General features: G+C 40.8%; 1 protein-coding gene across 1 annotated transcript; it reads right to left on the bottom strand.

The window, feature by feature from the left end:
• Positions 1-5,686: 5,686 nt before the first annotated feature.
• Krt25 (keratin 25) lies at positions 5,687-12,644 on the bottom strand. Its single transcript, XM_070026846.1, has 8 exons — positions 12,153-12,644; positions 11,318-11,400; positions 10,435-10,591; positions 7,945-8,106; positions 7,731-7,856; positions 6,972-7,189; positions 6,134-6,201; positions 5,687-5,796 (listed from the first exon to the last, which is right to left on the bottom strand). The coding sequence occupies exons 1-8, from the start codon at positions 12,579-12,581 to the stop codon at positions 5,687-5,689; spliced, it is 1,353 nt and encodes a 450-aa protein (XP_069882947.1). The 5' UTR covers positions 12,582-12,644.
• Between the last annotated feature and the right edge of the window lie 906 nt (positions 12,645-13,550).

Here is a 13,550-nt window from a genome sequence, read left to right as displayed (position 1 = left end):
CACCATTGAGGCACAACCGAAAATATAGATGTGAAGTAATTGCCAGTTGCCTTCCATTTTATACCAAGATCCCAAGAGTGTAAGCTAATGATCTTACCTTCCTGTGTGTGTGTGTGTGTGTGTGTGTGTGTGTGTGTGTGTGTGTGTGTGTGTGTGTGTGTGTGTGTGTGTGTGTGTGTGTTGTATGTATATGTGCTGGTATTGGGGGGCTTGAACACAGGGTCCCATACACTTGCTTAGCTTTTTTTTGTTTTTGCTTCAAGTTGGCACTCTACCACTTGAGCCAGAGTTCTACGTCTGGCTTATTTGCTGGTTATGGAGCCCTGAATGGCCTCAAACATCTATCCTCAGATCTCAGCATTCTTAGACTTCAGGCTATGTGCTTACCTCTTACAGACAGCAGGTGGCGCTAACCACAGCTTAGACAAGATTAAATGCTGTGGTTTTACGAATCTAGATTTAGTTGGCTGCCTAGCTATTCTAGATCTCGGTGTAGATTTTTTCCCAACTATACTAAACAGAAGTGTAAGGTTTTTTCTTTTCCTTTGCATTTTGCTTTCTTCTTATTAGAGATAATTTTTTAATGTAAATCTAACCTTCATCTTGTGCCATTTTTTAAACTAAAAATCTTCACTCATCCTTTGAACGTATAGTTTTGAAAATGTAAAATATTCGAAAGCTTACTTGATTAATAAGTTAATATTTGCAAAATGCTTTCTGCTAGATCTTGGGAATCAGATGGATAAGCCATAGTAGCTGCTCTTAAAGAATGTAGTTTATAATTTTTGTAGTGTTCTATAATCTCATGGAAAAGACTTACGTGTCTTTCACAATGTTGAGAAGGTGTTGTAAAAATAATTTACACCATTTCCCCCCCTACGGAGACACAATAGAGCAAGGTATCTCACAGTCTGGGGCTTGACCTACATACAGTAGTTCTGGGTTGCAGATGGCTGATTTAATCTCCCCTTGGTGACAAACAGTTGCTCTAGCTAGAAAACCAGTTCCCATGGCGCTTGGTCCCAGAGGCTGACCTTGCCCTGCCACTGCCTCCTCCACACCGTCTGTCACAGACTTGAAACCATCACCTGCTGCCAAGCCGTACAACCCAGATTCTTTCCCTAGTTTCGTGGCACTACTCTGCTGCTAAAACCAAGACTACATTTCTCATCTGTTGGAAATGATGTGTGCCTCCTCCACCAGGCCCCATCGCTAAACTTCCTACCTGCTGCCAACTGTTGGGACTGATGTAAGGGAATGCTGGAGAGGAGAACCTAGAATGTAGGTTCATGCCCTTGGATGTTCCAAGATGCCCCACGTGGGGGAGTCCATTCGGTATTCAATCCAGCAAATATTAGGGAGCTCTTCCTTTGTGACAGCCACTGGGCTGGGAGCCAGCACTGGTTAGATCAATAGGATTTTTGGCTCAGCCACATATGTCTCAAATAGAGGGTTATGGATCTCTGTAATTCATTGATGTCATTGTCTCTGTGGGACTTCCACAAAGCTCATCACGGCACAATTTCTAAAAATTCCTGGAGCCATATCTTGTCACTTCCAGGCTTCTCGAGCATTGTTACCCCCTCCTTTGTTTTTCTCCTACTATCCCTTCCCTCCCCCATCTCCCTCACTCCTTCTCCCCCACCCAAGTTGTAAAGTTCATTTTCAACATAGTGTCTTGTGAGTCTCATTGTGGCAATGTTGTGTCCTTGTTTCAGCTTTTACTAGCTTTGTGACCTTGAGAAAGTGACATACCACCTCTGAATCTCCATTTCCTCATCTGTAGAAGGAAGACTCTCATTCCACTCTTGCAGAGTTATTATAAGTATTAATAAATTTTATTTATAAAGGATCAGGAGCAATGCCTGGCAAATAGTAAGGTGAAATGTGTTAAATAGAGACATTTACAAACAACTCTTAGACTATAACTCTATATGAAGTAAGGACTGATTCTGGTATTAGTGACAAATTGATGAGATCAGTATTCATTCTGTCTCTGACCATTCAAGAGTAATTCTGGAGCCTTGGTAGTATGCATTTGTAATACCAGCACTCAGCAGGATGATGTGGGAGGGTCATGAGTTAAAGACTAGCCTGGCTACATAGTGAATTTGAGGTCAACCTGAGCTATGTAGGAAGAGCTACCTAAAAAAACAAACCAATAGGAAGTGGCTCTGTGGCTCAAGTGTTAGAGCACTTGCCTTGAGCTGAAGAGCTGAGGGACAGTGCCCAGACCCAGAATTCAAGCCCCATGACTGACAAAAAAAAAGACAAAAAACAAACCAACAAACTGGACGAGATACTTGTGGCTCATGCCTATAATCCTAGGTACCCAGGAAGCTGAGACCTGAGAATTGCAGTTCGAAGCCAACCTGGACAGACAAATCTGTGAGTCTCTTATCTCCAGCTAACTAGTAAAAAGCCAGAATTTTGTGTAGTCCAAGTGGTGGAGCACCAACTATGAATGGAAAACTCAGCAACTACATCAGATCTGGCACAATTAAAATAAATTAGCAGAAGTTATAAAAAATAGAAAACAATATTATATATGTATGGCAATCTATCAGCTTTTATTTTAAACATCCTATAAAATGCAAACCTGTATTAATTGATGTTTATTTTTTATTTTTTGGGTCCAGTCATGGGGCCTGAACTCTGCGCCTGGGCGCTGTCCTTCAGCTCTTCAGCTCAAGGCTAATGCTCTACCACTTGAGCCACAGCGCCACTTCCGGCTTTTTTCTTTTTGCTTATGTGGTGCTGAGGAATCGAACCCAGGGCCTCAGGCATGCAAGGCAAGTGCTCTACCACTGAGCCATCTTCCCAGACCCTTAATTGGTGTTTATTACCATGGAAACCTACACCTGCATTTGTACTAGTCCTAAACTGTCTGACATGTCATTTTTCAAAAATGTGTTTCAGTGATTTATGTTTCCTTTAGATAGATATCATCTGCTACTAATACTTTTGTGTTTCTATGTATTTTTAAACTATTTTTTGTCTTTCTTTTTAGGTACTGGGGATCAAACCCAGGACGTTGCACTTGCTAGGCAAGCGTTTTGCCACTGAGCCACATCCCAGCCTTCTATATTGTTTGCAAGGAAAGATGGACTCTATCATTAGCTACACCTGACTACAGATCCTATCCAAGCATCTTGGGTTTGAAGTGGCACTAGGGGCAGTAGTTATAGGGACTAACGTGCTGTAGCTCTGCTCTGTGTATTTCAGGGATCTGTGGTGAGACCTCTTTTGCAGCAAAGGGTTAACTGAGTACGTTGGAATATTCTGACCAGATTCCATGGAATCTGCAAGTCCCATAGAAAGGTTTAGCTGTTTCTTAACTCTTTAGGGATAACTCATAAACCTTGGAATATCTTATCCCACAGAAAGTGTTTGTATTCCTGGGGTCTTGGGCTGAATTAGAGACTTCATGTTAACAGTGTCATTTATACTTGGTCCTTGAGCTCTAGCAGTTTGATCTCTGAAAGGGCTGGAGACTGGATAAATAAGATGGGTCATGTGGGCGGGCACTCAATACCTAGGTGAATGACCCTGGACCCTGAGGTTTGGATGGGCTTCTCTAATTGGCAGTATTACATATATAATGTCACACATCATGGCTGGGAGAACTTAATGCTGTTTCCTTCCTTTCTATCTTCCTTCCCTTCCCCTCCCTCCTTCCCTCCCTCCCTCCCTTCCTTCCTTTTTTCTCTTTCTTTCCTTGTTTCTCTTTCTTTCTTTCCTTGTTTCTCTTCCTTCCTTCCTTCCTTCCTTCCTTTCTTTCTTTCTTTCTTTTTCTTTCCCTTCCTTCCTTCCTTCCTTCCTTCCTTCCTTCCTTCCTTCCTTCCTTCCTTCCTTCCTTTCTTCTTGCTTTCTTTCTTTCTTTCTCTTTCTTTTTTTCTTCCCTCCCTCCCTCCCTCCCTCCCTCCCTCCCTCCCTCCCTTCCTTCCTTCCTTCCTTCCTTCCTTCCTTCCTTCCTTCCTTCCTTCCTTTCTTTCTTTCTTTCTTTCTTTCTTTCTTTCTTTCTTTCTTTCTTTCTTTCTTTCTTTCCTTCTTTCCCTTCTTTTTGATTTGAGGGTTTATTAAACTACCCTGAATCAATCAAATAGCAATTTGAGTGCAGTTTCTGCTGTTATTGAGAAATATTTCAATTCATTATTAAAATACCTTTTTTAGGTATACAGATTTGTGACAAATGTATACAGCTGAATAAGAATTTCCATTTGGAAGCATCAACCTAGCTCATGAGAGAGGATGGGATGGTAAGTTGAGAAGAGGGGTGTAGATCACTTCACTATATAAATTGCAAGATATTTTTTTCTAAGTTAAAATTTTCTCTAATATATATATATATATATATATATATATATATATATATATATATATATATATATGTAGGGGGGGTCCGGTCGTGGGGCCTGAACTCTGGGCCTGGGCGCTGTCCCTCAGCTCTTCAGCTCAAGGCTAGCGCTCTACCACTTGAGCCACAGCGCCACTTCCGGCTTTTTTCTTTTTGCTTATGTGGTGCTGAGGAATCGAACCCAGGGCCTCGTGCATGCAAGGCAAGCGCTCTACCACTGAGCCACCTTCCCAGCCCCTCTCTAATATTTTAATGCCTTTGTTTCACATCATCTGGCATTTTGGCTGCAGTGGCCTCTGGTAAGATTGTATCAGAAAAATCACAAAGGTAATTCAGGGAGAATTACAGTACTATCATCTTTTCTACTTAATATTTTTATAGGAAATCTTAATAAAATATTCCTGAGTAGATTTAAAATATATTCACAGAGGGCTAAGGCTATGTAAGTATCTAGGGGCAACATTTGATCTGAGGAAATTATAGTATCAGCTCATCTTACTCATTTTCCTTTTTTCGAGATGAATCCTCTGGTTAAGAGAGTTATGAACACTAACTGTAAAATAACCTTGCAAAACAAGTATAACTTTATAGATATAATTTGCATTCTGCACCAGGATGTTTCTTCAATCTCTCTTATATTTGTAATATGTATTTTAATATGTGTTCATAATAATGAAGTTGAAAATTAGATTATTATAAATATTGAGTATTAAAAAATAAGAATTAACACTTACTGAGTTCTTACCCCATAAGTATACTTTAAGGTAATTAATTTAATAGTTACAACAACTATTTGAGACAAATGCTTTTATTATTCACACTTACAGATGAAGAATCTGAAATGCACACATCTTAGCTATTATGAAAGGAAAATAGGCATTAAAAAGTCAAAATATAGTAGATGAAACATTTAATAAAAATGTGTTTATTCCTTCTGATTTAGTCTGATTTATCTGGAAAGCCTCATGAAAATCTAGGGGAAAAATCTGTTAGATATTTTCTGAAAGTTTTCCCACAAATGAGAAACTGTTAGATACCCATCTATCTATACCAGATATAAATATTTTAAAGATAAGACAATCACCAGTGATGATTTGCTCAAGGGAGAAGGTTTATTGAGTACAAAGTATTGATTATAGATAGCTGTAGAGTAACCAAGTAAATCATATTTGCACATGACATTCTTTCAGATGAAGGGGCAGATCTACTTTTGATTGTCCAGAAAGAGAAAAGAATAGAAAGACCATAGAACAGACATTTTACTTAGACTTGCTCATATTACCAGACACAGTTAATGCCTTTTCTTGGAGGGAGTTTGGCTGTTCTCTGTTAATTGCTTTGAGATTTCTCTTCCAGAGAGTGGAGCCTGGTGGTAAGGATCTTGCTTCGCTGGTCTACCTCCTCAAGAACTTTCTTAACTACTATGGGTTTGGCTGAGTCTGAAAAATTAAAATTTAAAGGAGATTTTTACGGTTAAAAAAAGATAAATAAGAAATTTTATCAATTAACAGAATAATAAGATTTTATATAGAGAATGGACTAGGTAGAAAGCATGCATACTTAAGAATAATACATTTTTGGTAAATTTTGGTTACTTTAAAATCATAGTCATGTATGACTTTGTTTAAAATTAACATACATTACTAAGACATCTAGCACACATATACACTAGTGTCTACTATAAATCTTGATTACATCTAGCCTTACCAATCTCAGGTAATATAAAAAAGCAGTTCACTGGAAATGAGGTATAGCATAACAATGGACTTTCATTACCTTTGATTTGAGTTCCCACATTTCCAGCTCCATAATCTTTAGACTTGTAACCTGAAGACTTGCAAGCCCTGCAAAGACATCACAAATAAGAATGATTTCGAGAGAATGCCTTCAGTTCTAAATCCTCCATTAGGCTTTCTTTAGCTCTTTGGTGAGAACATATCTAATCGGTTGCACAGTTGAAACTGCTCTGTTTTCTCATTAAGAAGTGGTACTTTTAGCCAGGCAGGTGTAGTATATGTCTGTAATCCCAGCACTTGGGAGGTGAGGCTGGAGGATTTGGAGTTTGAATTCAGACAGGAGACCTTGTCTCAACCTCAAGAGAATGGTATATTTTTAATTTTCATACCTTAAGCAGAGGGCTTGTTGCATTTGATCTTGTGAAATATTGCTAATTCATAGCTGGCTAAATGGTATTATTAACATTCAGCATTCATGGTTGTGAGAACATTAGTTCTTAGTACTTCCCCAGGATCTAAGTTTCAAGCCAGTTTCAAGATAATCATGATTCAGTGTCAGTGGAGGGTTGGTTCCATGACCCCAATGAATACAGAAATCCCAGTGCAAGTCTCTTACAAAATGGTATGATATTTCCACATAACATCTTCTGTATGCTGTATAATAATCATCTCTAGATTACTTATAAAGTATCAATACAATGTACATCCTCTGACACAGGTTGTGATAAGGTACTCTTTAGGGAATAATGAAATAGGAAATCTATACATGTTCAGTATAGATGCATTTTGAAACTTTTGGATATTTTCCTCCTGTGATTGGTTGCATCCATAAGGAAGGGCTCCAGATTGGAATCTTCCATGTAAATTACTTTACCTACCCCTCATCTCCTCCTATCAGGAGGCAGTAGGTCTCGATCTCCTTCTCCAGGTGGACCTTGATATCCAGCAGTTGCTCATGCTCCAGCTTCTGGCCCTCGGTCTCAGTCCTGACCTGGTGCAGCTGCTCCTCCAGGGCCCCGATCTGAGCCTGGATCTGGGCCAGCTGAGTGCAGTAGTTGCCCTCTGTCTCTGTCAGGGAGCACTCCAGGGATTGTTTCTGTCAGGGAACAGAACAGGGAACCTGAGGCAGATAGATACTGACAGGCAGATAGGTCTTTGATATATGGTATTTCAGATTTCCCATCAACTCATTGTTAAGATGACTACTGCTTTGTAAATAAATAGGCAAATCGTTCTTTATGGTAGAATAGACTTAGAGGCTCTGGGGTTGCTGTTTTAGCTGATTCGTAATCCCATTGTTTCCTATTATTTCAGGTCTGTTATAAAAATCTATGTCATTGCTAGTGGCTCCCACCTCTAACCCTAGCTCCTCAGGAGGCTGTGATCTGAGGCTCCTGGTTTAAAGCCATCCTGGACGGAATGTCCTTGAGACTCTTACCACCAATTAACCAGCAAAAAGCCAAAAGCAGAGCTGTGGCTCAAGTGGAAGAACACCAGTCTTGAGCCAAAAAGCTAGGGCACAGCAATCAAGTCATGAGTTCAAGCCCCAGGTTCAGCACGCGCGCACACACACACGCACGCACGCACGAACACACACACGCACGCACCTAGGAGCTGGGAGCATAATGCTTCCATACCGTGGCTAACAGGGATTGGAGCTCAATCTCCAGGGTTTGCATGGTGCGCTTCATCTCGGTCAGCTCGTTCCGGGCAGAGGTGGTGGCGCCGACGTCCTCGGAGATCTGCTGCTGCAGCGAGGCGCTCTGTAACGAGGAAAGGCCAGGGCGCACAGGTTAGGGTCCTGAGCATCCTCAGAGCGCACGGGGCGGCCGGTGACAGGCCGGCAGGTACCTTTTCGTTGAACCAGGCCTCGGCATCCCTGCGGTTCTGCTCGGCCAGGGCCTCGTACTCGGCCCGCATGTTGTTGAGCAGCACGGTGAGGTCCACCCCAGGCGCCGCGTTCATCTCCACGTTCACGTTGCCTCCCGCCGCGCACTGCAGAACTTGCATTTCCTGTAGGCAGAGAAGGGTTCAGCTCAGCCATGCAGGCATCCCTGGAAAGTTTCTAGAAGCTTAGCTTTGGAAGAGTTCTGAAATGTCTGTTTTTTGTTTTTGGTTTTTTGAATTCCCAGGCTGTGTGCAGTGACCTCTTCCCTCCATGTGCCCAATTTGCCTTGAAAAGATGGTGAACACATCACCATTTCATGGGGTAGCCTGTTGCATTCTGGATGATTTCTTGGGCTTCTGTTTGTTTGTGTTGAATCAAGATCACAGTGTATAGCCCAGTCCTCCCACCCAGTCTCCCTAGTACAGGGATTACAGGAATGCACCACTGTGGTTGACTTAGAAGAGTATGAATTATTCCAAAGCTTTTCCTTGTGGTCAACTGGGCTTTTAGTCTTGTAACCCCAACTCATCACTGTTAGCTTTGTTACCCAGAATAAGTCTTCATTCCTTTTCCAAATGAAAATCTTTTTTTAAAAAGTCTTAAAAAATTCTTTTTCCAAATGAAAGTCTTTAAATTGTCCTCTGACTCTTTAGCTACTTGTGACATAAATAGGCATCCTTGTAATGGGCTTCATGTCACTAAAGTTCACCGTCCATGAGCTCTCAACTTGGGTGCATCCCAGAAACAGACATAAGGAACATGATCAGAGTTTGAATAATTCTGAACAATTGAAGTGATAATCCATCATTCAATCATTAAGTTCCCCTAGGGAAGAAAGAAGCCGGCTGCCTGCGATGCTCACACAGTGACATTCTATTGATCTGTTGGACTTTGGAGTCAGATAAATCTCTTTGTGAATTCTGGCTTTGTCCTCTAGTGGTGATGTGAATTGGGGAATGTTGGTTGACCTACTTAAGTCTGGATATACTTATCTGAAAATTGAGAGTATGTAAAAATCCACATTCTTTGGGTTGTTTAAAAGGAAGCAAAATAAGTAATAATCATAAGACTTAGTCATGTTGCCTGGAATATTAATGCTTAACACATGCAGGTTATTATGATTACTTTCATCATGGAAGCTGGAGTCCACATCTACACTTTATTATGTCTGAATTGTGTGCAGTTGGGATGCATATGCAATGTGAGTTGTTTTTAAGATTGTGGAGAGTGGGCATTCCTTGAGGAGTCTGTGTAAATTAAATTTGTTTTTTTTAGACAGTCTCTCGGTGTAGCCCAGGCTGGCTTTGAACTGTTCTTCCTGCCTCTACCTCCCAAGTCTTGGTATTACAGGTGTGCACTACCATAGCTGGCTTTTAAGTCTGTGCATTGAAATGACATAGCTCAGTATATGTATCTGCTGCAGAAACTCTCCTTCCAACCTCTGGATTACTCTGTGATGAGGCTTTCTTTCTTCTATGTCTCACACTGTTTCAATGTCCTTTCCTCTGTGGTGGATTCTATGCATCATCTGACTCACTATGGCTTTTATTCCTGAGCAGTTAGTAAAATTTCCCTCAGTTCAAGCAGAAAAAAAGAGAAAAAGGTCATTGCAAGAGAAGAATGAAAAAGATCACTTGCTTATAATTCATCAAAAATGATTTCCATGGACTGCACCCATACTTGAATTTGTAAGGTCAAATGATTCAAGTGATTTTATTTGCAAGACAGCCTCGTGACTAACCAAGTATCATTCTCAACATGACTAATCTGCTTTAAGCAGTTGACTTAATTTTGGAAGTCTCTTTGCCGTTTAACAATATTAAATTTATTTCAAAGTATAAAGACATTCCTTCCTTCCTTCCTTCTTTTTTTTTTTTAAAGAAAAAAGTAGGTCTAAAACAGAATCCCAAAGATGAAATGGTTGCATCATCTGATTTTCAATCTAGCTTCCAGAGTGACCCCTTTGGAATGTAGTATGTGCTTGGAAGTATAAAAAAATTATAGAGTAAAATTTTAATTGCTGTTTCATTTTTCTAGCCATATTTATTAAGATATGTCTTTATGATAAGTATATGTGCTTAAAGTGTGTTAACTGTTATATAGTTTTGTTTTTTTAAGGATCCCCTTAAAGTATATTCATTTAATCCAATTAGATGTAATCTGCTAAGTAGACTATTTTAACTCGGCTATAATTACATAGCCAAATACTGATCTTATAACACTGGTTATGTTGGAAAGCAAGATCCTTTTATCTTCTCATGGGAAACTAGATGAGAGAACAAGGGTGAACTGGTACAGGGAATTCAACACAAAGACAAGTCAGCCCTTGTGTCTTTGACAGATCACAATGGTCTTTAGACTGCCTTCTTATTTAAGATGTTTAGTACACTGTCTCCTGTTGGGTGGGCAGTATGCACAGAGGGAGAGCACAGTGGAGGGCAGGCAACTCTTACCTCTTTGTGGTTCTTCTTGAGGTAAGTCAGTTCCTCACTCAGGGTCTCGTACTGAATCTCCAGGTCAGTCCTGCACAGGGTGATTTCATCCAGAACTCTGCGTAGCCCATTGACATCAGCCTCTACACTCTGATGAAGAGCCAGCTCATTTTCATACCTTGAAAAGTAAATTGTTTTCCAATTTGTCACATGGTTTGAGATCGTTACCAATCAATTATAATGCTAAAACTGTGTGTGTGTGTGTGTGTGTGTATATGTGTGTGTGTGTGTGTGTACCGGTACTGAGGCTTGAACTCAGGACCCAGATCTCTCACTTAGCTTTTTTCCTCAAGGCTGGTGCTCTACCACTTGAGCCACACCTCCACTTCTGGCTTTTATTTGTTTTTGCTCGTTCATTGGAGTTTAGAGTCTCATGGATTTTTCTGCCTGGGCTAGATCTAAACTGTGATAGTCACATCTTAGCTCCTGAGTAGCTAGGAGTACAGTGTGAGCTACCAGTGCCAAGCTGTCTCTGGTATTTTTGAAGTGGCAACTTTGACCACAAGAAACATTTTCAAAATTTATTGTATATAATTATTATTCTTGAATTCCTGGGTATTGGACAGAAAAAGAAATAGGTTATATAAAACAATAGCTATATGGGGATTCATTAAAACTAGCCAAAATATAGAAAAGTAGTAAGTTTCTAGTAATTTTAAATTTATATTTTAAATAAGAATATTGTTATAATCTTATTATATTATTATAATAAGCTTCCATGTTAAAGTCTAGAACTTTGCAGTTTTTGGAATAAGAGTGGGTAACATTTAATGGTGACATTAAAAAAGAAATGAATCATTTCATTAATGACCACGAGCTGTTTTGGCTCTGCAAGTCCACTTACTTGAGTCTGAAATCATCAGCTGTCAGCCTGGCATTATCGATCTGTAGAACAGCATTAGCATTGCTGGTGGTGGAAGCGATGATCTAAAAATAGGGAGTTTGAGTTTTATTTTTAAAATTTATTTTGTTCTAGTCCTAGGACTTGAATTCAAGGCCTGGATGCTGTCTGTCCCTGAACGTTTTTGCTCCAGGCTAGCACTCTATCACTTGAGCTACAGTTCCACTTCCAGCTTTTTGGTGGTTAATTGGAGATAAGAGTCTTGTAGACTTTTCTTCCTGAGCTGACTTCTAACAGTGATCCTCAGATATCAGCCTCCTGAGTATCTAGGATGATAGATGTGAGCCACAGATCCCTGGCAGGAGTATGATTTTTTTTTTTTTTTTGCCTGCCCTGGAGTTTGAACTCAGGGCCTGGGCACTGTCCCTGAACTTCTTTTGCTCAAGCCTAGTACTCTACCACTTGAGCCCCAGCACCACTTCGGGCTTTTTCTGTTTATGTGGTACTGAGAAATGGAACCCAGGGCTTCATGCATGCTAGGCAAGCACTCTACCACTAAGCCACATTCCCAGCCAGAGTTTGAGTTTTCAGTGGCAGTTTATCACAATGAGTTAAACTCCACCCCTCCTCCACACTAGCAAATGGAAATAATGAAAATCAACTCAGTTATTAGTGACATTTTTATCAGGAGGCTAGTCAACTGAATCTACTTAGCACTAACTTCCCTGTAAGAAATAATCACAAATAGGGATGGATACATGTCTCTAGAATTCTAGTGACATGAAATCCAGACCTAAAAACATGCAAATACATGTGATAGCCAAATGTTATTTCTTACCTGGTTTTTAAGATCATCGATGATAGGAAAATACCTACTGTAGTCATGGTCAAGACCCCTGCAAGAGCCGGGTCCAAATTTCTCATACCAGCCCTTGATCTTCTGCTCCAGGTCGGCATTGGCCTCCTGCAGGGCTTGCACATTATCCAGGTAGGAGGCCAGGCGATCGTTGAGGTTCTGCATGGTCACCTTCTCATTGCCAGAGAGGAGGCCTCCCTCGTTCAGGGTGAAACCGGTGCAAGGGTTGCCTGTCCCCGCATTGGCCCCTGAGGAACTGCCACCAAAGGCACAAGAGAAACTGCTTCCAATGCCTGGGATGCCACAGGCATTTCCAGCTCCAAAGCTGCCTGCTCCCCCAGAGAGCCTGAGTGACCCTGTGCTGGGCCGGGGATAGGATCTCCGGGATCCACTGGAAAGTCGCAGAGACATGATGATGGCAGGGCAAGCGAGTCACAGATCTGTATTGGTGGAAGCCAGAATGGATCGTCTTCTCCCCTCCACGATGTTGTTCGCCTTTTTATATACCATTGCCAAGGGTGTTCTATAGGGGAGTTCTGCCTACATAGAGTAAAACATGGCTTGCCCGCCTCAGCAAGTTAGTGTAATTGCACGATTTTACCCCCCTAATTAGTATCTAGCTTCGTTGGGCTCCTTTCAGGAGGAGGGCAGTTGCCCTGGGGTTGGTGGTTATCTGAGAAATGGGTCTGGGTGGAGCAGTGTCAAGTTCACCATTACATTTTAAAATTGCCAATGAGTCATTCTGCATTTCCACCCTAAGGAGATAAAGCTCATCAGGCCATTACAGAATTAAAAAAAAAAAAAATCAGGCCTTGTGGTTTTGGGGCTATTAAGCTAAGGTGGGTTTTGAAGTTTCCGAGGCTCTTTCTGCTTTTATTCTCACAATTCTTTTGGGATCAGTTGAGAAGAGAAACTGTAATCATGACTTGACCTGGAGTCCGCTGGTCATGAGGCTTTTGCGTTCATTTTGTTGGTGATGATTGTTTTTTGTCTCCTTTTGCCACCATTTCCGAAGGGAAGTTTAACTACCATTTTGGCTGACACATGCAACGTGTTTGTTGACGCGTCTGATGGGGATAGTTGTCTCCTCTTTTTCCTTTGGGTAATTGAGAACACACCTCCCCTAATTGTTGTTATGTTTTGTGGGAGTTTGGAAAGACATTAGCCTCTTTCCTGACCCTGCAAAATTTGAAGCAAATCTGGAAGGAATTTATTGGATGTATGTTTACTTCAAGTGGTTTATTTAGCTTAGGTGAAAGTCATAAGGAAGGCTAGCTAGATATATCTTATCAAAAATTCTATTAAATATTATAAAAATGATAGCCCCATATTTGTGGTGTAGAATATGATGTTTTGATACGTATAACATTCTGGAATGCC

Source organism: Dipodomys merriami, unplaced genomic scaffold (genome assembly GCF_024711535.1).
Source record: "Dipodomys merriami isolate MVZ:Mamm:240054 unplaced genomic scaffold, mDipMer1.0.p SCAF_19, whole genome shotgun sequence".
Lineage (NCBI taxonomy): Eukaryota > Metazoa > Chordata > Mammalia > Rodentia > Heteromyidae > Dipodomys > Dipodomys merriami.
Note: the sequence above shows the minus strand (reverse complement) of the source record. Positions and strands in the feature narration are given on the sequence as shown.